This window comes from Monodelphis domestica, chromosome 5 (genome assembly GCF_027887165.1).
Source record: "Monodelphis domestica isolate mMonDom1 chromosome 5, mMonDom1.pri, whole genome shotgun sequence".
In the NCBI taxonomy this organism is placed as follows: domain Eukaryota; kingdom Metazoa; phylum Chordata; class Mammalia; order Didelphimorphia; family Didelphidae; genus Monodelphis; species Monodelphis domestica.
Window position 1 is genome coordinate 4,292,386 of NC_077231.1, and position 21,157 is coordinate 4,313,542.

Consider the following 21,157-nt stretch of genomic DNA (forward strand, 5'->3'; position numbering starts at 1 on the left):
AAAGGAAGAAGGAGAGGATCTACGGGCACAAGCTCTGGAGCAGTTCTCTTCAGGGCAGCCAGAAGTGGGAGACGCCAGGTCAGGATAGTGGAGAAGATAAACTATGATGACCCCCAATTGCGACGAGACATCACGGCATGGACAATTTCAAAGGGAACTGCGAAGACTTTTACAAACCGAGGCTGAGCCAAGTGAGCCCAACTGAGAGAACAGCTTCAATGTTAACGTTGGAGACAAAAATAACTTGGGAAGACTTTGGAATTCTGTTCAATGAAATGATGAACCACAAGTTCAGAAGAAACAAGGTAACTCCTGTCACCCACCCCCGTGGAGGTGATGAACTTGATTTTTATTTTTAAAATTTTATTTAATTAGATGATTTAGAATATTTCTCCATGGTTACAAGACTCATGTTCTTTCCCTCCCCTCCCCACACTCCCTCCCGTATCTGACAAGCAATTCTGCTGGGTTTAACATGTATCTTTGATCCAGACCCATTTCCTTATTATTAATATTTGCACTAGAGTGATCTTTTAGAGTCCACTTTCCCAGTCATAGCCCCACCGACCCGTGTGATCAAGAGGTTGTTTTTCTTCAGTGTTTCCACTCCCACAGTTCTTCCTCTGGATGTGGATACATTCTTTCTCATCAGTCCCTCTGGTTTGTCCTGGCTCATTGCACTGCTGCTAGTAGAGAAGTCCATTAGATTTGATTGTACCACAGTGTATCAGTCTCTGTGTACAAGGTTCTCCTGGTTCTGCATCACTTCCTGGAGGTCATCCCAGTTCACGTGGAATCCCTCCAGTTCATTATTCCTTTTAGCACAATAGTATTCCATCACCAACAGATACCACAATGTGTTCAGCCATTCCCCAATTGAAGGGCATCCCCTCATTTTCCAATTTTTGGCCACCACAAAGAGCGCAGCTATGAATATTTTTGTACAAGTCTTTTTCCTTATTATCTCTTTGGGGTACAAGCCCAGCAGTGCTATGGCTGGATCAAAGGGCAGACAGTCTTTTAGCGCCCTTTGGGCATAGTTCCAACTTGCCTGAGGTGATGAACTTCAAAGGCAGACGTACATTTCTGGACCTGGCTAACAGGGGGATTGCTTTGAGGGGACAACATAGCTATGGAGGGGGAATTTGTCTGGGATCTGTCTTTTCTTCTCATTTGCTCAATGGGGGAACAGGATGGTGGCAGGGGCAGATACATTTTTTAAAAACTTGTCATTTGAAAAAGAGAATTTTTAAAAAAGGTTTAAAGAAAAAACCAACAAATTCCAGGGGATTTACAAGTAGTAACATCAAGCAGAGAGAACTGCACAGAAGAGACAAGGTAGAGTTTTACTCCAGAGCTGCCTTTCACTGTAAAAGGAACCTAAAACCTGGAATCTGGTGCATTTAGTCTTCCCATCTGACAGGTGAGGAATGCGAAGCCCCAAAAGTGAAATGACTTGTGCAAGGTTACCCAAGTAGGAAGTAGCAGATCTTGGTCTTATAGACAAATACTGGGCAGTTTCCACCACAACCAGGATGTTCAAAACTACCACAGGGAAATAAATGCCTCAAAGATAAAAAACGACAGAGGAAATGATGGGGAATCTGTGTTAGATAAAGACAAGTTGGTACTGTTTCATAGTTAGCTGGGAAGTCATCTGCACCTCTGGAAATTGAAACAAATGTAGCATGAGTACAGGAACAAAGTGTCTTTGTGGATACAGCCAGGCCTAGAGATGAAAGATCCTGGGTTCAAATCACCTGACTTCAGATGCTTCCTAGCCAAGGCCCAGGGGAAGTCACTTAACGTCCATAATGAAACCTTGCCACTCTCCTGCCTTAGAAACCAATACTTTGAGCCTTCCCAATAAGATCAGGAGTGAAACAAGGATGCCCATTATCACCTCTATTATTTAACACTACTAGAAACACTAGCAGTAGCAATTAGAGAAAATAAAGGAATTGAAGGTATTAAAATTGGCAATGAAGAGACCAAACTATCACTCTTTGCAGATGACATGATGGTTTACTTAAAGAATCCTAGAGAATCAACTAAAAAGCTAGTAGAAATAATCAACAACTTTAGCAAAGTTGCAGGATACAAAATAAACCCACACAAGTCATCAGCATTTCTATATATCTCCAACACATCTCAGCAGCAAGAACTAGAAAGAGAAATCCCATTTAAAATCATCCTAGACAGGACGCAGCTGGGTAGCTCAGTGGATTGAGAGCCAGGCCTAGAGACTGGAGGTCCTAGGTTCACATCTGGCCACTTCCTAGCTGTGTGACCCTGGGCAAGTCCCTTGACCCCCATTGCCTAGCCCTTACCACTCTTCTGCCTTGGAGCCAATACACAGTATTGACTCCAAGACAGAACGTAAGAATGTAAAAAAAAACAAAAACTCATCCTAGACAATATAAAATACCTAGGAATCTATCTGCCAAGATAAACACAGGAACTACATGAACACAATTACAAAACACTCTCCACACAATTAAAACTAGATTTAAACAACTGGAAAAACATTGATTGCTCATGGGTAGGACGAGCTAACATAATAAAAATAACCATCCTACCCAAACTTACTTATTTAGTGCCATACCAATCAAAGTACCAAAAAACTTCTGTTACTGAATTAGAAAAAACCATAACATAGTTCATTTGGAAGAACAAAAGATCAAGGATATCCAGGGAAATCATGAAAAATAAAATACAAAAGAAGGTGGCCTTGCAGTCCCAGATCTAAAACTATATTACAAAGTAGCAGTTATCAAAACAATTTGGTACTGGCTAAGAGACAGAAAGGAGGATCAGTGGAATAGACTGGGGGTAAATGACCTCAGCAAGACAGTCTATGATAAGCCCAAAGATCCCAGCTTTTGGGACCAAAACCCACTATTTGATAAAAACTGCTGGGAAAATTGGAAGACGGTGTGGGAGAGATTAGGGTTGGATCAACACCTCACACCCTACAGCAAGATAAATTCAGAATGGGTGAGTGAAATGAACATAAAGAAGGAAACTATAAGTAAATTAGGTGAACACAGAATAGTATAGATGTCAGACCTTTGGGAAAGGAAAGACTTTAAGACTAAGCAAGAGTTAGAAAAAAACACAAAATGTAAAATAATTAATTTTGATTACATCAAATTAAAAAGTTTTTGTACAAACAAAACCAATGCAACCAAAATTAGAAGGGAAGCAACAAACTGGGAAACAATCTTCATAACAAAAACCTCTGACAAAGGTCTAATGACTCAAATTTACAAACAGCTAAATCAATTGTACAAAAAAATCAAGCCATTCCCCAGTTGATAAATGGGCAAGGGACATGAATAGGCAGTTTTCAGATAAAGAAATCAAAACTATTAATAAGCACATGAAAAAGTGTTCTATATCTCTTATAATCAGAGAGATGCAAATCAAAACAACTCTGAGGTATCACCTCACACCTAGCAGATTAGCTAACATGACTAGCAAAGGAAAGCAATGAATGCTGGAGGGGATGTGGCAAAGTTGGGACATTAATTCATTGCTGGTAGAGTTGTGACTTGATCCAACCATTCTGGAGGGCAATTTGGAACTATGCCCAAAGGGCACTAAAAGACTGTCTGCCCTTTGATCCAGCCAAAGCACTGCTGGATTTGTACCCCAAAGAGATAATAAGGAAAAAGACTTGTACAAGAATATTCATAGCTGTGCTCTTTGTGGTAGCAAAAAACTGGAATATAGGGGGATGCCCTTCAATTGGGGAGTGGCTGAACAAATTGTGGTATCTGTTGGGGATGGAATACTATTGTGCTCAAAGGAATGATGAACTGGAGGGATTCTATGTGAACTGGAAAGACCTCTAGGAACTGATTCAGGGCAAAAGGAGCAGAACCAGGAGAACATTGTACACAGAGATGGATACACTGTAGCACAATCGAATGTAATGAACTTCTCCATTAGTGTCAATGCAGTGATCTGGAACAACCTAGAGGAATCTATGAGAAAGAACACTATCCACATTCAGAGGAAACACTGTAGGAGCAGAAACACAGAAGAAAAACAACTGCTTGATTACATGGGTCAAGGAGGGGGATATGGCTGGGGATGGAGACTCTAAACAATCACCCTAATGTAAATATTAATGATATGGAAATAGGTCTGGATCAATGACACATGTAACACCCAGTAATTGCACATTGCCTATGGGAGAGGGGTAGGAGGAGGAGAGGGAAAGAACATGAATCGTGGAACCATGGAAAACAGTCTAAAATAAATAAATAATACTATAAATAAAAATAAAAATTAAAAATCCCTGACCAAAAAAAAAAAAAGCTTATTGCATTCAATTCTCAATGTACCACTTATAATTCCAAGTCTTTGCATTTGGTATTTCTTCTCCTTTGCCTTTAATATATTCCTCTGTAAAAATGAGAAGACTGAATGTTACGGTTGTGGTTCGTTTCATGTATGGATTCAAATAAATAGGTTCTGAGGTATTTTAAAAAAAGAGAGAAAACAACACTTTGTATGAATTCTAAGCCGGAAAGCGAAGGTCAAAAAGAAAGAAAAGCCATTTAAAATGAGGTTTTCAAAGGACAAATAAGTCTATGTTTTAAATGAGCAGAAGAGAGTATGGGTTCACCGTAGAAGAGAAATCCCCAATGGCCAGTGACAGCTGCACGTCTCCTTTGTGACCGTGCGGAGCTCCGTCCTCTCTGACCATTCGGCAGTCCGGCCTCTGCGCACCCCAGCCCCAGCGAGAGGCCAGGCCCCTTCCCTGGCTGGGTCTGCTCCCACCTGACTTTATTCCCTAGACCAGACTCAGAAAGCCTTTGGCTGCCCGACAATCCTAGGCCATCGCTGCTAAAACAATGGCAAAGAAGGTCCTGCAAGAGGGACTGCCCAAATACTGTGGAGGTGAAGGAGCTCTGATGGTCCCCCCTCGGCCTAAAGGGCGTCCACAGGCTAGCCCTGAAAGACGGTGATTTCCCTCCCCCCACCGTCACCCGCCTCATACTTCCTAAACCCCCTCTGCCCTCTGGTGCCCCCTGGCACCCCCCCTCCCAGGGGAACATAGAGAGCCAAGGCGCAGCCAGGACACGGGTCAGTGAGCATAAATGCCCTCTGAAAAGGGCAGGGAGGAATGTGGGGCCTACCGCTGGCAGGAGTCATTTCAATGATTTTCCTTATTCCCAAGGAAGGAAGGAAGTGGAAGAAGAAAATAAAGAAGGGCCACAGCATCTAAAGACTTCCTTAAAAATTGCACCCAAGGGCAGCCAGTCCTGGGTTCCAATCTGGCCTCAGACCCTTCCCAGCTGGGTGACCCTGGCCAAGTCACTTCAGCCCATTTGCCTAGCATGACCACTCTCCTGCCTTGAGTCTGTAACTAGTGTCGAGTCCAAGGTGAAAGGTGGGGCTTGCAAAAGCAAAAGCAGAAAGTCCGGCCCCAACACTTACTGCGGCCTGCCCGCTGCCGGGGCCCATGGGGGAAGCCAGCCAGCTCCTGGGCGCGCGCAGCCACTCCCGCAGGCTCTCTGGGCCAGCATGTCCTCTCCGAGGCCGGAGCCCAGCACTGATTAGGCAGCCTCAGGCCCTGCTGGGGGGGGGGGGGGGGGCTCCCACTTAGTTCCACTTTCATCCCGGCGGTCAGGAGTCGGCCCGGCTCAGATCTCAGCATCTCCCGGACGACTGGGCGCTGCATGATCTCACGCTGGGCTTCTCCCTGGAGCCCGTCCTCTACGGCCCCCGCCTCGGCCCACCCGCTCTCCTGCCGGGGCCTCCTCTTTCTCCACCCGGAATCTTGCCCCCTCGAGGGGACCAAGACCTGTCCTCGGTGTCCCAAGCCTCCTCCCAAAGGCGTCAGCCGGGCTGACGGCACGGTGCGGTTACCTAATCTCAGCTGGGCTGCGGCGCTCCCTGGCACCCTCCTCCCCCCAGCGCTGCCACGGCCTCGGGGCAGCATCTTGGCCGCTTCCAATGCCCCCTCCCCCTCCTTTGCCTCCTATCACAGATAGAAAAAGAAAAACCCAATTGGGCCCAACTGACAAATGAAGGGCGCCTGCTGGTCCTGCCAATAGCCGCCCCCCCCCCCGCCCCCCGCTCTGCGGCGAACTCTTGTACAAACCAAGCCCCAAAGATGTCCTGGCGGCCCATCCCATCCCCCTCCAGCTCTCCCGGCCTCCCATCCCCCCTCAAGGCTCCTTTTCGAGCCCAGAGGCCAGAGCCCAGCACATCCTCAGGTCTGGGAACACTGCAAGTACCTGCAGGGTCAGACCGAGGGGTGTCTGCGGCACCCGGGCCCGGGTCACTCGGGGTCACCGGGTCACTCGGGGTCACCGGGTCACTCAGGGCCACCAGGTCACTCGGGGTCACCGGACACTCTTACAGTAGTTTTGGGCTCGGCCCACGTGGCCCGCCACCTCGGGGAGGGGGTGGGGCAGGCAGGCAGGCAGGGAGGGAATCCGGGTCTCAAAGGTTGGGAAAGTTCGTGCTGGAAGCTGCAAAGGGGAAAAAGAACCCCTTTCTAAATGCCTAAAACCAGCCCACACTCTCTTCTGAGCGAAATTATGAGGGTGCGAACGGCGCTCGATGTCCCTTTTCCTGGGCCAGTCTGCCCAAGCAGAAGAGCCCCGGGCACAGCGGGCACCCTCAACCCGCAGCCTGCGGCCTCACAGCGGCGAGGACGGGCACCGAGGCCACCTTGGTCACTTGGCCGCAGGGAGCGGAGCCCCGCAGCACAGTCTCCTGCCCAGGCACGGCCACAATCGCGCCTCGGAGCCGGGGCCGCTCACTTCACCCGCGGCGCACAGCCCATTTCCTAACTGAGGGGCTCTCCAAGCAGGCCACTCGGACACGCTCGCTTGGGCGAAGCTGGTCACTGCCTGCAGGATCGGCTGGGCCACAGGGAAGCCCGGAACGGGGAATAATTCAGGGGTCAAGCCAGCACTGCGAGAGTCACACCTAGAGGGGACACGTCCCAGCTGCGCGGCCCTGAACAAGTCACCTGACCCCCATGGTCGGGCCAACACGTGCACAGGAAGTGCTGATGCCAGGACGGAAGGGAAGGCTTAAACACCAAGTTAGGAACCGGCGCGCTCCCTTCATGTGTCCCATCAGGGCCTCCGGCTACCAGTCAGACTAAGCTCTCGGGAGGCAAGTGCCTGGAAGAGGAAAAAACCAGCGCTGAGAACAAGAGCTCAAGGAACAAGCACACCTCCTGTCCCTCTGCAGGACGGGCCACCTGGAACTGCTGAAACACCCACTGACCACCTGAAAACTAGGCCGCTCTGGCTCTCTCTCTCTCTCTCCTCTCTCCTCTCTCCCTCTCTCTCTCTCTCTCTCTCTCTCTCTCTCTCTCTCTCTCTCTCTCTCTCTCTCTCTCCTCTCTCTCTGTCTCTCTCTCTCTCTGTCTCTCCCTCTCTCTCTCTCTCCTTCTCTCTCTCTCACTCTTGCTTTCCCTCTCTCTCTGTCTCTCTCTCTCTGTGTCTCTGTTTCTGTCTCTCTGTCTCTGTCTCTCTCTCTGTCTCTCTCTGTGTCTCTCTGTCTCTCTCCCTCTCTCTCTCTTTCCCTACTCTGTCTCTCTCTGTGCCTCTCTGTCTTTGTCTCTCTCTCTCCCCTTCTCTCTTTCCCTCCCTCTGTCTCTCTCTCCCTCTCTCTGTCTCTCTCCTTCTCTCTCTCCCCCCTCTCTCTTTCTCTATCTCTCTGTCTCTCTCTCCCTCCCCCTCTCTCTCTCAGTCTCTCTCTCCCTCTCTGTCTCTCTTTCTCTCTCCCTCTCTGTCTCTCTCTCTCCCTCTCTGTCTCTCTTTCTCTTTCTCTCTCTCTGTCTCTCTCCCTCTCCCCCTCTCTCTCCTCTTCTCTCTCTCTCTCTCCCCCTCTCTCTTTCTCTCTCTGTCTCTCTCTCTGTCTCTCCCTCTCTCTCTCTGTCTCTCTCTCTCTCTCTGTCTCTCTCTCTGTCTCTGTCTCTGAGTCTCCCTCTCTCTCTCCCTCTGTCTCCTTCTCTGTCTCTCTCTCTCCCTCTCTGTCTCTCTCTCTGTCTCTCTCTCTCTGTCTCTGAGTCTCCCTCTCTCTCACATCTCTTAACAAACACCAAACACTCTGGCTTGCAGGCCGGGACTCAAGACTGCCCACACTTCTCAGGAAAGCAAACACAGGGTGAGACTCCAGCTACGGCCAGTCTTCCCTGGATTCTGGAAGATGGGAAAGATCACGGCCAGTCGTCCACTCATTGCTCTGCTCTCGGGTCGGTGTCTCCTCGCCCACAGAACCAACGTCACCCCAATCAATGGCTGCATCCCGGTCTCTGCCCACCTTCCCCCGGCCCAGAACAGCAGCCCCAGGGACTGACCGGCCTGGCACAACCTGCCAAGGAGTCTTGGCAGATCTCGGTTTCTCGGCCCAGAAGGAAAGCTTCCCACACTGACTGAGGAGAAAAGGACGGGATCCCGGGCAAGCGAACGTGGAGTCTCCAAAGGGCAGGTCGGCCTGGGGAATCGGAAGGCTCCTGGCGGGCACCAGGGCTGCCCTGCTGCAACCTTCCGGAGGGCAGCCCATGCAGGCTCCTTGGGGAACTGCCAAGCGGGGGCTCTGGGACAAAGGAGCAATGTTCCTCGCTGCCAAAGGGCTGGAATTCTTCAAGCTCCTCGGCACTCTCGGGAGAGCCCCGAACCCAGGCCAAGCAGGACAAACAGGTCACTGTGGAAGGAGCGGCAAGGGGGCAAGGGAAGAGGGAGGAGGCCTCGCTGGGCGCCAACGTAGGCCGTCTTCCCTCTGCTGCCCCAAAGGCAGGCCAGGCTGGGGTTAGGAAATGTCCCAGGCCCTGCCCTGAACCTCAGCTCATCTGGGGCCAGGCAGGTCCCACCCCACAAGGGCAGCAGCAACAGCAGCCTGGGGGGGGGGGGGGGGGGAGGAAACGGAGGGGGCACCCTGGGCTGCTGTTCAAAGGCAGTTTAGGAAAATTCCCACTCAGTCCATCCGCCGGCCAGCAGGCCGGGCTCCCCCCACACAGGGGAGAGGACGTCCCCAAGAAAGCCAGGAGCCAGCCTGGTTCTCAGGACCAGCCCAGAAGGATCCGCTCCGGGGCGCCCTTCCTGTGGGGCCTCTCAAGGGACTCCCCAAGTGCCCCCCATCACTCTCCAGGCTGTGCGCCTGATCTGTGTACGAGCCCCGCCCAGCCCAGCCTGTAAGGGGGGCTCCATCCCCCATGCCACACAGGGGTGCGCGCCCCAGTCTAGAACTTCTAGAACCCATCTTTACAGCTGAGCGGAGTTACGTGGGAGATACACTGAAGCGAGAGTACGAGGTCGTGCGGACACATCCTGACCCGCCCGCAGCCACGCACCTGCTCAGAAGTCCACGTAGGGGTGGGGGGTCAGGCTTCGGGTCACCCCCACTAGGCCGGCCCCGGGGCTCCTAGGCCAAGCCGACCCCATATACAGCAGGCGCTTAATTCCCTTCACCGGGATGGGTCCTGTCCGGCCCCTTCCCCACCCGTTCCTGGCACAGAGCACCCAAGCCCCACAGACGGAAATGACTCTCTCCGCCTCCTCCGACCCCGCAGGGAGTTTCAGGAACTGAATGAAACTGACCCCCGAGAGGCTCCGCCCCCGCAGGCCTGGCCTTCCCTCACTCCTTCCCCTCTTGGTACCTAGCACCGGGTCTGAAGCCCCTCCCGGCATGCCCTGGCCCCGATAAATCGTTCTACTGCGGGCCCCAAGGGAAGGGAACAGGATTCAAATCCTGACCCTGCCGACGCCTGCCCGGATGACCTTGGGGCAGTCCCAGTCCCGGCCCCACACCGCCGAGGCAGCGCAGCCGCACGGCGGGGGCGGGGAAAGCTGCGCTCGTGCCAGCCCCGAGGGTGACTGAGGTGCCCCCTCCCCCCGCCTCCGGCCGCGCGCCCCCGCCCCAACGGCTCCCGGCCCAGTCCCGCCACTGCGTCTCACCTCGGCCTTGGCCCGGAGCCGCAGACAGACAGACAGCCCGCCTCGACCCGCTCCCGGCCTCCTTCGGGGCCCGCTCAGCTCGGGCCGACTGACGGACAGACGGGCTGATGGACGAACTGACTTCCCCGCCCGCTGCTGCCCGGCCCAGCCCTAGCCGGCCCTGCCTCCCGCCTGCCTGTTCTCCATTGGTAGCCTGCGCGCGGGGCAACGCCCACTCCCGGATCTACCTCCCGTCATTGGACAGATTGCTCAGGGAGGGGCCGAGAGGCAAAAGCCACGCCCCCGGCGAGCCAGAGGGAAACTTCCTGAGCTCCTATTGGTTGGTCTCCCTGTCGATCAAAGCTAATTGCTGTTTAACCAGTCCGAGGAGAGGGGCGGAGGTGGTAACTAACCTATGTTAGTTATCGTTTCTTCAGGGCTCCTAGCCCGGGCCACGTGGGGCCGTAGAAGAAGCTCTAGCTCCAGACCGGGGTTCAAATCGTACCTCTGCCCTTTACTCCTTGCGTGACGATGAAACCCTCTGGACTCAGGTTACTCCTCCGTAAAATGGGAGTGGGGTGACGTTCCTGGGCTCCCAGATGGAGGTGAATTGGGAGTCCTGCCCCAGTTCGCCTAGTGTGACCCTAGACTAGCTGTTCACCGCGACATTCAGGGCCCTTCCTTCCTGGCCAGGTTTACTGCCCAGTCCGCTTCCCCCCAGCCTCTTCTCCAGGCCTCCGTTCAGGCTCGCCCCAAGCCGGGGATGCCTTCCCTCCGGGGCCCCTTCGTAGTCCGGGACTACAGCCGCAGAACTCCGTTTCCTCAAAGGCTGGCTGCCCAGCCAAAGGCCCACTCGAGATTTAGCCCGCAGCGCACGTGGGCGCTGGCTCAGGAGGAAGCTTTTCCCCTGAGCCTGTCGGTCCGAGGGCTTTTTTCCGTTGGGGGGGGGGGGGGGCAGGGCCCGGAGGGGAGCGACAAACTAGAATTAAAAAAGAAAGAAAGCAGGATTGTGCTGAAAGGCCCAGCTTACATTTATGGCCACAGGGCCAGAGGCAGGAAGACCCGAATTCAAATCCAGCTTGGGACCTTACTGGGTGGCCCCGAGCAAGTTGCTCCATCTGTAAAATGGGGGTGATAGCAGCACCTCCCTCCCCAGGTTATTGACTCAGAGTCCTCCTGGCATTTAAGTTAGAGATCAATACTATTCAGACTTCTGGACCCCCGTTTGGGCCTCCTGCTTGGGGTGTCTCCGCTCTGGGCTCTGCCCTTCACGGGTATCCTATAGGTAAGTCTCACCATGTCATTCCCCCTCTGCGCCTTCCTCTATCACCTCCAGGGGCTCCCTAGTACCTTCGGGATCTGTTGGGAGGCCAATCAGAGCCCTTTCTGCCTCTGGGCTTCTCGAGCTCCACCTCTTGGACCCCCCCCAAACCTCCGCATTGCCCCCCTCATGGCTGAAATGCTCTCTCCTCACCCGAGTTTCCCAGAATCCCTTGAGGCTGGGGGAGGGTCTTTTCCTAGACATTCAGACGCCCCCGCCCAGGAGCTGAGGCTCCCCCTTTCCCAAACTGCCTTGCCTCTCCCTGGCCCCTGGCGCAGGCTGTCTTCCCGGCTGGAGGCTCTGTGTGCCCAGTGGCTGGGACGCAGTCGGGGTTCAACAGAGCGACGGGGGTCGGCCCACGGGGAGGCCACTTCAGGCCCCAGGTGGGCCCGGAAGGACAGGCTGGCGCTGCAGGACGTCCCAGAGAGCCTCCGAGCTTGGCCGGTCGGTTGGGCGTGGGCCTCCCTGGGCTGGTCAGGGCCGGACCTCCTGGGGCCCAGGAAGCGGCCGGCCCACGCCCACAAGTTAAACAGGGCTCGGTGCTAATTCCGGTGTTGGGTGTCCATCGCTTCCTGGTGCCAGAGCAGAGAGAAACCCGAGCAGCCCGGGCCGCTCGGGGCTCCCCCGGCCGGCCAGCGGCCCGTTTCCAGGGCGCCCCCCAGCCCCAGCCCCAGCCCTCTTGCTCTGGGTCTCTGCCAGGATTCTATATTGGTTTGGGTTCGGCGGGGGCTTGGTTTTGTGTTCAACCCTCGCAGCCAGCAGGAAAAGGTCAAGGCTTCAAAGGCTTGGATTACCGGTTTCTCGAGCCTCCCCTCCCTGCCCAGTTCAGCAGTGTGGCCTTGGCCGAGTCCCTTCTCCTGGACCTTCGTTTTTTATTCCTGTAAGATGAGGGGGTGGACAAGATCCATAAAGGGCCTTCGAGCCCTGGAATTCTGTCCCTTGCCTCCAGGACGCTGTCTTTTTCTTTCCTTCTTTGTTCCTTCCTTCCTTTTCTCCTTTCCTTCTCTTCTCTTCCTTTTTTCTTTCCTTCCTTTCTTTTTTTAAATGCTTAATTTACATCTTAGAATGATTCTAAGACAGAAGAGAGATTAAGGCTAAACAATGAGAGCTAAGTGACTTGCCCAGGGTCTCTCAGCTAGCAAGGGTCTGGGGTCACATTTGAACCCAGGGCCTCTGGTCTCTATTCACTGAGCCGCCTCGCTGCCCTGATGCCTGCTTCCAACACACCTGAACCCTTATTTTGCTCAGCTCTCTCTATACACAGTAAGCATTTAATAAATGCTTATTAGAGCAAATCGAACTTGTGGAAGCCCCCTCCCCAATTCTGGCGGTGTCACTCCCCTGCTCCTGTAGCTCCCTCTGACCCCGGGCCTCAAACCCAGAACCCCTCTGTTTGGCCCTTGGACGCCCCCCTGCCAGGCCTAGCTGCCGTCACTTTGGTCCAGCCTCGCTGACCGTCTGCTTTCCCCCAGCCGGTCCCATCACCACGGCCGCCCTCACCCCAGCCCAGGCCAGCTTGTATCCGTGTCCTTCCTGGGCAGACTGGAGCGCGGCTCTGCTGTCCCGGCCTCCTGCGCCACTTCCTCTTCTGTCCGGCCAGCCCCAGCCCATGCCTGGTATACAGCAAGGGCTTAATGCATGCTCAGGGACGCCGTTCATCTGCCTCTGGAACAGTCATCACCCCCTCCTCGGGCACAGTGGACTTCACAGGAGCCGGCAGGGAGGCAGGGAAGCCCGAGCTGGCCCAGGCCCTGCTCGCCCTGATCTCGGCTGAGGATCCAGGGTCCTCCTCCCTTTAACAGACAGAAAGGGCGGCCAGACGCCGCCTCCTGCTTCCTCCCTCCCAGGGGCTTTGAGGTGGGAAGCTGCCAGGCTAGAAGGTGGCTGCAACCTGTCTGATGGGATCACCTGCCAGGCGGGGGGAGCCCTGCTTTCCCTTTTTCTAGGGAGGGTCCCATGGGGTCAGAGGAAGAAGTAGACCGAAAGGTAATGGGGGGCTTTCCCCAGAAATGATCGCAATGGAAAACCAAAGGGCATCCGTAAGAACCTATTTTTAAAAGGCCTTTGGGAGCTATAGAATGTTATAGAAAAGTGAGCGGGGGTGAGCTGGGTGCTCAGTGGATAGAGAGCCAGTCCTGGAGACAGGAGCTCCTGGGTTCAAATCCAACTCCAGACACTTCCTAGCTGTGTGACCTTGGGCAAGTCCCTTAACCCCATTGCCTAGCCCTTACCACTTTTCTGCTTTGGAACCAATACTGGTTCTAAGACAGAAAAGGAAGGAAGGAAGGAAGGAAGGAAGGAAGGAAGGAAGGAAGGAAGGAAGGAAGGAAGGAAGGAAGGAAGGAAGGAAGGAAGGAAGGAAGGAAGGAAGGAAGGAAGGAAGGAAAAGAAAGAAAGAGAAAGAAAGGAAGAAAGAAAAAAGAGAAAGAGGAACAAAGAAACAAAAGAGAGGAAAAAAGGAAAAGGAAGGAAGGAAGGAAAGAGAACGGCTATTATTATTTTAAATTAAAATGTTTATTTTGAATGAAAATGTAATTTGTACTTTTTTTTAAACTCCGATGAAATCTTCTGCCAATCACCATTTTATTTCCTCATCATTCCGATGATCCCGGAGCCCCTGTGTGTCTCCAGGGCAGCCAACAGGTGTTTGACTGTAGCTGGCAAGCCTCAGGGGGATGGCACTGCCCTTCCCAGGCTCTGAGGCCCTGCCAAGGCCTGCCGGGCCTTCCTTCCAGAGCTCCACTGGTCTGTCTTCACCTGCCCCCATGAGCTCCTTTCTCCTTTTCCTCTGGGGCCTGGGCAGGTGGTCATCCTCCCGCCTTCCCTCCTCTACCCTCCCAGCAGGTCTACTCTGCCAGCTTGACTGACCTGCTGCTGCCCTGCCTGTCTCTGGGCCTTCCCCTTCCTCGGGTGTTCCCCGGCCTCCTGGGAAGGAGTCGCTGTGGGAATTCTTTTCCAGAGGAGTCTTCTTGGCCACGGCCAAACCTGGCGGATACGAGGGGGACGGAGAAGCGCAGACCTGTGTCCTGGCCTCTGAAGGGCCGATCCCGGGGAAGAAGGCCTACCGAGCCTCTTTCTGCCTTGCCGGAGGGGGCAGGGGCTGCTCCCAGGAGGCAGGTTGGAGCACTTCCTGGCCAGGAGAGGCGTCCCAGAGGGGAATGCCTTGCCCTAGGCCCAGCTCTCCCTGCTGTTCTCCCTTCCTTCCTCAAGAGAAGAAATTGCCAGGGCAGCGAGGTGGCTCTGTGCACTGAGAGCCAGAACCAGACACAGGGGGTCCCGGGTTCCGGGGAGCCAGAACCAGACACAGGGGGTCCCGGGTTCCGGGGAGCCAGAACCAGACACAGGGGGTCCCGGGTTCGGGGGAGCCAGAACCAGACACAGGGGGTCCCGGGTTCCGGGGAGCCAGAACCAGACACAGGAGGTCCTGGGTTCCGGGGGGCCAGAACCAGACACAGGGGGTCCCGGGTTCCGGGGGGCCAGAACCAGACACGGGGTCCCGGGTTCCGGGGAGCCAGAACCAGACACAGGGGGTCCTGGGTTCCAGTGTGCCCCAGACACTTTCTCGCTGGGCGACCCGACCCCACGGCCTCGCCGTGACCGCTCTTCTGCCTCGGAGGATTCTAGCTGCTGGGGGCGGGGTTCATTGAAGTGAGAGAAAGAAACAAAAGACATTTTCCTTCCGACTGGACGTGGCAAAGGAGCCACTTCCCACCTTCCTGTGCCCTCCGTGCCCCCGCTGCCCCGTGAGCGCCGGCAGGGCAGGGATGCCTTCCTGGTCCCCGAGGCCCGGCCCACAGCCGGTGCTTCATTCAAGGCCGGTCCATGAAGGGCCCGGATGGCCCCCTCCCAGCAGCGCAGGCCGCCTGCCCTCTCTGGGGCCCAGTTCACCCCCTCGGCCTCCCCGGGCGACACGCTGCGAGGACCCGTGGGGTCCTGTTGCCCCTCCCCCGCCTGGCGCAGGCCGGAGCTCCTTCTCCGTTGGGCTGCCGGGCCGCTCGGCTCTCTCTGGCTATTTGTAAGCAGCTCTGACCCCCCGAATACCCGGCAGGGGCGGCCGGGGTGCCCGCGGAGCAGGGAGGGAGGCCTTGGCGGGCCCATTGCCCGAGAGCTTCCGTCTTGCGGGGGAGCCCAGCGCGGGGCGGCCCGGCGGCCTTCCCTCCGGCTCGCCCTTGCCAGCGCCTCCTGCCCTAACTTGTCCCCGTCATTCTCGCGCCGGGGACGTGCCTTGAAGGGGGCCTCGCCGGCCCGGCCTTGGGCTCCTCCTCGCCTTCGCCCCTGCTGGGCCTCCATCCGCTGACCACGCTGAGCTCCCCTAGAGACTGCAGGGGCTCCTGCCCCCCCCCTTCGCCCCGCACCTCCCTCGTCAGCCCAGTTTCATCTGCCTCCGCGTCCTCCTCCATCCTGGACTCGGTGTCGCAGCTACACGGCTCCAAGGCACCCCCCCCCAGCCTCTCCTTCCTGAAGGCCTCCTCCGGGGAGCCCACCCGTCTTCCCCCACCCGCAGAAGGAAAGATTCAGAGGCTGCTGGTCCCTCTGGGGGGCCTCGTCACCCCAGGGCGGGCCCAGGAGGGCCCCCACCCCTCGCGCTTCTCCAGGTTAGAGACAAGCGGGGGAGCCCCCACGGCAGGAGCCTGAGCCCCGCCCTCCTGGGGTCTTGGCTCAAGGGGGGGGGCCATGCCGCCCCTCCCCCGGTGATGCAGGGCAGCTCAGGTTTGGGTACAACTGGTTGGAGGCTGCTGGCTCTGGTTTCAGCCTAGGCACCTGCGAGTCATTAAGCATAATGGAACCAGCTTGCCCCTCCCCTCCCCTCCCCTCCCCTCCCCTCCCAGGGAGGGCTGCAGGCCTGGGACCGACCAGGGGAAAAGATTACACCCGCCCACTGTGGCGCTGTCCTTTCAGAGGGAGTGAGCTCCCCAGGCCTAAAAGTCTTCAAGAAGAGGGGAAGGGAATAAACGTTCAAGGAGAGCCTACTGTATGCCAGGCCCCAAGCTAAGGAAGCACTTCACAGATGTTCTCTGGCTGGCTTCTCACCACCACCCTGGGAGGGAGGGGCTCTTATTACCCCCCTTGTCAAGTTGGGGAAACCGAGTCAGGCAGCATGAAGTGAACTGCCCAGGGTCAAAAGCTGCTTCTAAGGGTCTAAGACCCCCCTTTGAACTCAGGTCTTCCTGACTCCCTGGCCCGTGTTCTGTGCACCCACTGCTCCATAGCGGCTTCTCCTAACTAGAACCTCAGCAAGGAGGTGGGGAAGGAGTCAGGAAGGGCTTCCTGTAGGAGGTGGCCCCTAAGTTGAGACTTGAAGTTGCTAAAGGTTCTAAAAGTGATGGGTGGGAAGGAAGGTGAGCATTCCAGAGTCAGGATGCGTGATGTCCAGTTCAGGAAACGGCCCCGAGGTTCGCTGGGAAAGGCCGCTGACCCCAGGAAGGGGAGGAATGGGAACACATCTGGACAAGGGGAGGGAGCCACACTGTGAAGGGCTTTGAATAGCAAGGTGAGGACTCCCAGGGAACAGGGCCGGAGGAGAAGCCAACAGACTACCTAGGACAGCACTGCCGTGGTTCAGGGAGACGAGGAGGGCTGGAAGGAGGGCCATAACCAGGCGAGCAATGAGTGGCCTCTTCCGACTGGAAGGCTGGGGACCCGGAACACGACCGAACCACTACTCTGAAACGCATCCTGTCGCTCGCAAGCCCCCACCTGCTCACTTCTCATTCTCAACAAGCCAGTAGAAGTCACTGAGCTTCTAGAAAAGGGATTGACTTAGAGGGAGAGCCCCAAGAACGGTAGTTACAAAGACATCTGCCCCAACCCAAGCTGGAGCTCCCAGACAGGGCCTCGGATGAGGGGCACAAGCCCAGTCCAGCCATCGGGAGGCGCTCTCTCACTCCCAGCTCTCAGCCCTGGGAGTCCCTTTGTCCCTTCCAGGAGGTCTTTCTGGACTTCCCCAGCCTGTGGGGCTCCTCCTCTAGCCCCAGATCACTTTGTGGGTTTTTTATTTATGGCTTTTCCCTAAAATGCAGTCTCACCCAAGGCAGGAATGCTGTCTTTGTAGCTAGCCCCAGGGCCTGAGCCCAGGGGCTGGGACGAAGACATTTAAGAAATACTTTTTAATTGAAATAAATGGAACAACTTCCATTCTTCTGGCCCAGGCATGGTGACCGGTTGGCCATGGTGAGAGAAGGGCTCCTCCTTCGGGTACAGGGGACCCACGTGGCCACCTCTGAGGCTGCTCCTAGGCTCTGAACATCTCAAAAGAACCAGATACTCCAATGGGGTGGGTGTACATGGGGGTGATGGTGGGCCTGTGTGCCTGTGAGTGCCTGTCTGAATATAGGTGCGCGTGCGTGTGTGAGAGAGTTCCTGAAATTTCCATCCCTCCTTCCATCTCTTTCCTTGGGAGACTTTTTGTTCCCACCCATGTCTGTGGACAGACAGACTTGCTCTGTTCTGCAGGAGCAGGTTGTGCCACACCAGGAAACAGCCACAAAGACTGAAAACTATTTCCTGTGAGGATGAATGCAGCTCTTTTCATGGCCATGAATCAGATTTTCTCCATGCCCAGGGCAGCCAGCCCCAGCTCAGGGGCCAGCCCTGCCCAAGCCATTCCTCCCTGTGGTTCCAGCTCAGCCTCTCCCCGGCCTGCAATGTCTGGGCAGTGCCAGCTTCACAAAGAGATGAAGAAGGCGATGATGACAACCACAGACAGACCTTTCTTTGTAAGGTTTGCCTGGAGGGCAGAGACTGTTTGGGGTCTCCTTTTGTCTCTCCAGCACTTAGCATGGTGCCTGGCATATGGTTGGTACGTAATAAATGTTTATCAATTGACTGCTTGAAGCAGATGCTATTATTTTCCTCCCTATGACAGATGAGGAAACTGAGGCTGACAGAGTGACCTGCCTAAGGTCTCATCGCCATGAGTATTTGTTATAACTGAACTCAACACTACACCTTTCTCACTCTTCTGAGTGCAATGGAAAATCCCCAAAAGTCAGAACAGAGAGAAGTGGGGCAAGATGTGGTAGCTGTGTGATACTCCAATATGCCTAGAAAAGCCCTGTATCCTGCAGTCACTTGTAGCAGGAACAGAGACCTGTGAAACGTGAACTGTCCTCCAAGGGAGAAAAACGAGAGGACCTTGAAGTTTACTCTGCAGGAAAACTTCCATGGAAGGGGAAGGAGTCAGAAAGTGAATGAGAAGGGGACCATAAGAGAGGGGCAGGGAATGCTCATATTACCAAAGACCTTAGGAGGAAGAAAACTCAATCAAGACCTCGAGAAGAAGCAGATAAAGCAGGGAAGATCTCGGAAGAATATGATCCGCAAAGAAGTCGCATTTTGTGATTAGTTTAAAAAATCCAGATATCTATGAATTAATATTGCAAGACAAAGGGAAATGAATTAACACTCGATGAGGCAGAGGAACCTGTGGATTCCCAAGAGGGCAGAGAACCATAGCAGAATATTCCTGAGTCATTTAAAAGAGAGAGAGAAACGTGAACACTGAATTTTGGCCCACATCAAAAAAATAGTTGGCAGAATATGTGGCCAGAGAGCCAGGCCTAAAGATGGGAAGTCCTGAGTGGCCTCAGATATTTCCTAGCTGTGTGATCCTGGGCAAGTCACTTAACTCCCCCCCCCCCCCCCACACACACACACTATCCTTTGCCTGGCCTTTATGGTCTTCTTTTTTTTAAAATTTTTTTTTAAACCCTTACCTTCCGTCTTGGAGTCAATACTGTGTATTGGCTCCAAGGCAGAAGAGTGGTAAGGGCTAGGCAATGGGGGTCAAGTGACTTGCCCAGGGTCACACAGCTAGGAAGTGGCTGAGGCCAGATTTGAACCTAGGACCTCCCGTCTCTAGGACTGGCTCTCAATCCACTGAGCTACCCAGCTGCCCCCCCTTTATGGTCTTCTACCTTCGAACCAATACTTAGAGTATGTATTCTAAGACAGACAGAAAGAAAGAAAGAAAGAAAGAAAGAAAGAAAGAAAGAAAGAAAGAAAGAAAGAAAGAAAGAAAGAAAGAAAGAAAGAAAGAAAGAAAGAAAGAAAGAAAGAAAGAAAGAAAGAAAGAAAGAAAGAAAGAAAGAAAGAAAGAAAGAAAGAAAGGAAGGAAGGAAGGAAGGAAGGAAGGAAGGAAGGAAGGAAGAAAGGAAGAAAGGAAGAAAGGAAGAAAGAAACAAAGAAAAGAGGGAGGGAAGAAGGAAGGAAAGAAGGAAGGAAGTAAGGAAGGAAGGAAGGAAGGAAGGAAGGAAGGAAGGAAGGAGGGAGGGAGGGAGGAAGGAGGGAGTGAGGAAGGGAGGGAGGAAGGAGGGAGTGAGGAAGGAAGGAAGGAAGGAAGGAAGGAAGGAAGGAAGGAAGGAAGGAAAGAAGGAGGGAAGGAAGGAAGGAAGGAAGGAAGGAAGGAAGGAAGGAGGGAGGGAGGGAGGAAGGAGGGAGTGAGGAAGGGAGGGAGAAAGGAGGGAGTGAGGAAGGAAGGAAGGAAGGAAGGAAGGAAGGAAGGAAGGAAGGAAGGAAGGAAGGAAGGAAGGAAGGAAGGAAGGAAGGAAGGAAGAAAAAGAAAGAAAATGGCTGAATGAGTGGTGACAGTAAAAGGAATGAGGGTCTCAAGTGCCAGCTTGGCCAGGTGAACTGGAGGCTCAAGGTTCTGAAGGGTGGGAAGTGAGGCCAGAATAAGAATGATATCCTCGGAGAGTAGGGAGGGGTAAACTGAGAGTACACCACCACTTGGACACGAGCAGCCCTTGTGACCAAGGTTCCAACCATCCCTGTGTGTGGAATCTGGGAAGTAGCAGAGGGAGAATGGGGGGAGGTGGGATCCCCCCAGGGTGACACAGCTGGACACTAATACTAGCTCACAGGTAGCTAATGCTTACCCTGAACTGGGTACTGTGTGTGCCTTTAAGCACTTTGCAAATATTATCTCATTTGATCCTTACAACAACCCTGAAGGGGAGGGGCTGTTATTAGTCTCATTTTACGCTTAAGGACACTGAGGCAGAGATCAAGAGACTTGCCCTGGGTCACATAGCTAAGAAATGTCTGGGTCAAATTTGAACTCAAGTCTTCCTGATTCGGGCCTGGATCTCCCCTCAACCTCCTTTCGACTGGTTGTGAGCAGTATCAAAGAAGGGGCAGACCTGTCCCAGCCCCCCAGTAGAAGGAGTCGGGGCTCCTGCCTCCCAAACCACCCTGTGATGAGAGCCAGGGCTCTCCCCCATTGTTGGTCCCTGTGGCTAAACCTCCTCCTCAATACAAAGGAACTGAGTTCGAGTTCGCCCTGAAGAAGTGACAAGAAGAGATTGGGCTCTGGTTCTCAGCCAGCATTCTCTCCCGAGGGTGGCTCCAGGGCTGACAGAGAGCAGAGCATTTGGCCCCATTTTCCCCAGCGTCCTGGTTGCCTTCCTCTGGCCGTCTGCCAGCTTGATCTGCTTCCTTCCTCACTGTGGACTCAGAGCTGGACATCACGTTCCTCGAGGAGCCCGAGCAGGGCAGAGCCACGAGGGGCAATATAGGAAGGAGGCTCACCTAGGGAGGACGCGGCATTAGATAGTTGTGCCCAGGACTACATTTCCCACAATGCTCTCTTCCATTTCCTCTACATGTCTCCTTGCTTTGTTGGTATTCTAGTCTTGGTTCATCGCCCCGCCTCCCTCTTTTTCCTCCTGAAGGTGGCCTGCATTCCCGCCCACTCCAGCTTGGCTTCTGCCTTTTCTGTGGATCCTGCTTGTCTGCCTCGCTGTTTCCTGGTAAGCTTAAAAGACTCCCTCCCCCTCTCCCAACCCCAGCCCAACTGGAGGGAGAGTCCCTTTCCCTGCTGGGCAGCTGGTTCCGTCCCAACCTCTGCCAGGCCCTTTGCCTTGGGGGGTGAGGGGGTGTCGGGTCCTGGCCCTCTTGCACCCACCCCAGTCTGACCCCTAGC

General features: G+C 54.5%; 3 protein-coding genes across 5 annotated transcripts in view; all 3 read right to left on the bottom strand.

The window, feature by feature from the left end:
- The window catches only part of ARFGAP3 (ADP ribosylation factor GTPase activating protein 3), a 137,349-nt gene extending 132,325 nt beyond the window's left edge, over positions 1-5,024 (bottom strand). Inside the window, exon 1 of the mRNA XM_056797479.1 lies at positions 4,698-5,024. Within this exon, the coding sequence (XP_056653457.1) occupies positions 4,698-5,009 (312 nt within the window). The 5' untranslated portion in view covers positions 5,010-5,024. The remainder of the gene's footprint in view (positions 1-4,697) is intronic.
- Positions 1-10,140, bottom strand: part of PACSIN2 (protein kinase C and casein kinase substrate in neurons 2) — a 72,941-nt gene extending 62,801 nt beyond the window's left edge. Inside the window, exon 1 of one of the 3 annotated variants that reach the window (XM_056797482.1) lies at positions 9,936-10,140. The gene's annotated coding sequence lies outside the window, so the exon portion shown is untranslated. Of the gene's footprint in view, positions 1-9,331; positions 9,801-9,935 lie in introns of those variants that run through there. The other 2 variants (XM_056797481.1, XM_056797480.1) reach the window with 2 other exon arrangements.
- Positions 5,099-15,525, bottom strand: LOC130454430 (collagen alpha-1(III) chain-like). The gene is made up of 10 exons (XM_056798174.1): positions 14,502-15,525; positions 14,104-14,220; positions 12,691-12,848; positions 9,735-10,158; positions 8,339-8,685; positions 6,786-6,887; positions 6,380-6,491; positions 6,088-6,254; positions 5,452-5,995; positions 5,099-5,118 (listed from the first exon to the last, which is right to left on the bottom strand). The coding sequence occupies exons 1-10, from the start codon at positions 15,523-15,525 to the stop codon at positions 5,099-5,101; spliced, it is 3,015 nt and encodes a 1,004-aa protein (XP_056654152.1).
- Between the last annotated feature and the right edge of the window lie 5,632 nt (positions 15,526-21,157).

Excerpts from the sequence above, each read along its gene's own strand:
- LOC130454430 (XM_056798174.1), bottom strand. The coding sequence starts at position 15,525 with ATGGAGGCCCAGCAGGGGCGAAGGCGAGGAGGAGCCCAAGGCCGGGCC. Across the intron at positions 12,849-14,103 it reads GACAGGCAGGGCAGCAGCAG|GCATGGGCTGGGGCTGGCCG; the intron begins GTCAGTCAAGCT and ends GCTGTATACCAG. Across the intron at positions 10,159-12,690 it reads CGGCTGGGGGAAAGCAGACG|ATCCGGGAGTGGGCGTTGCC; the intron begins GTCAGCGAGGCT and ends GACGGGAGGTAG.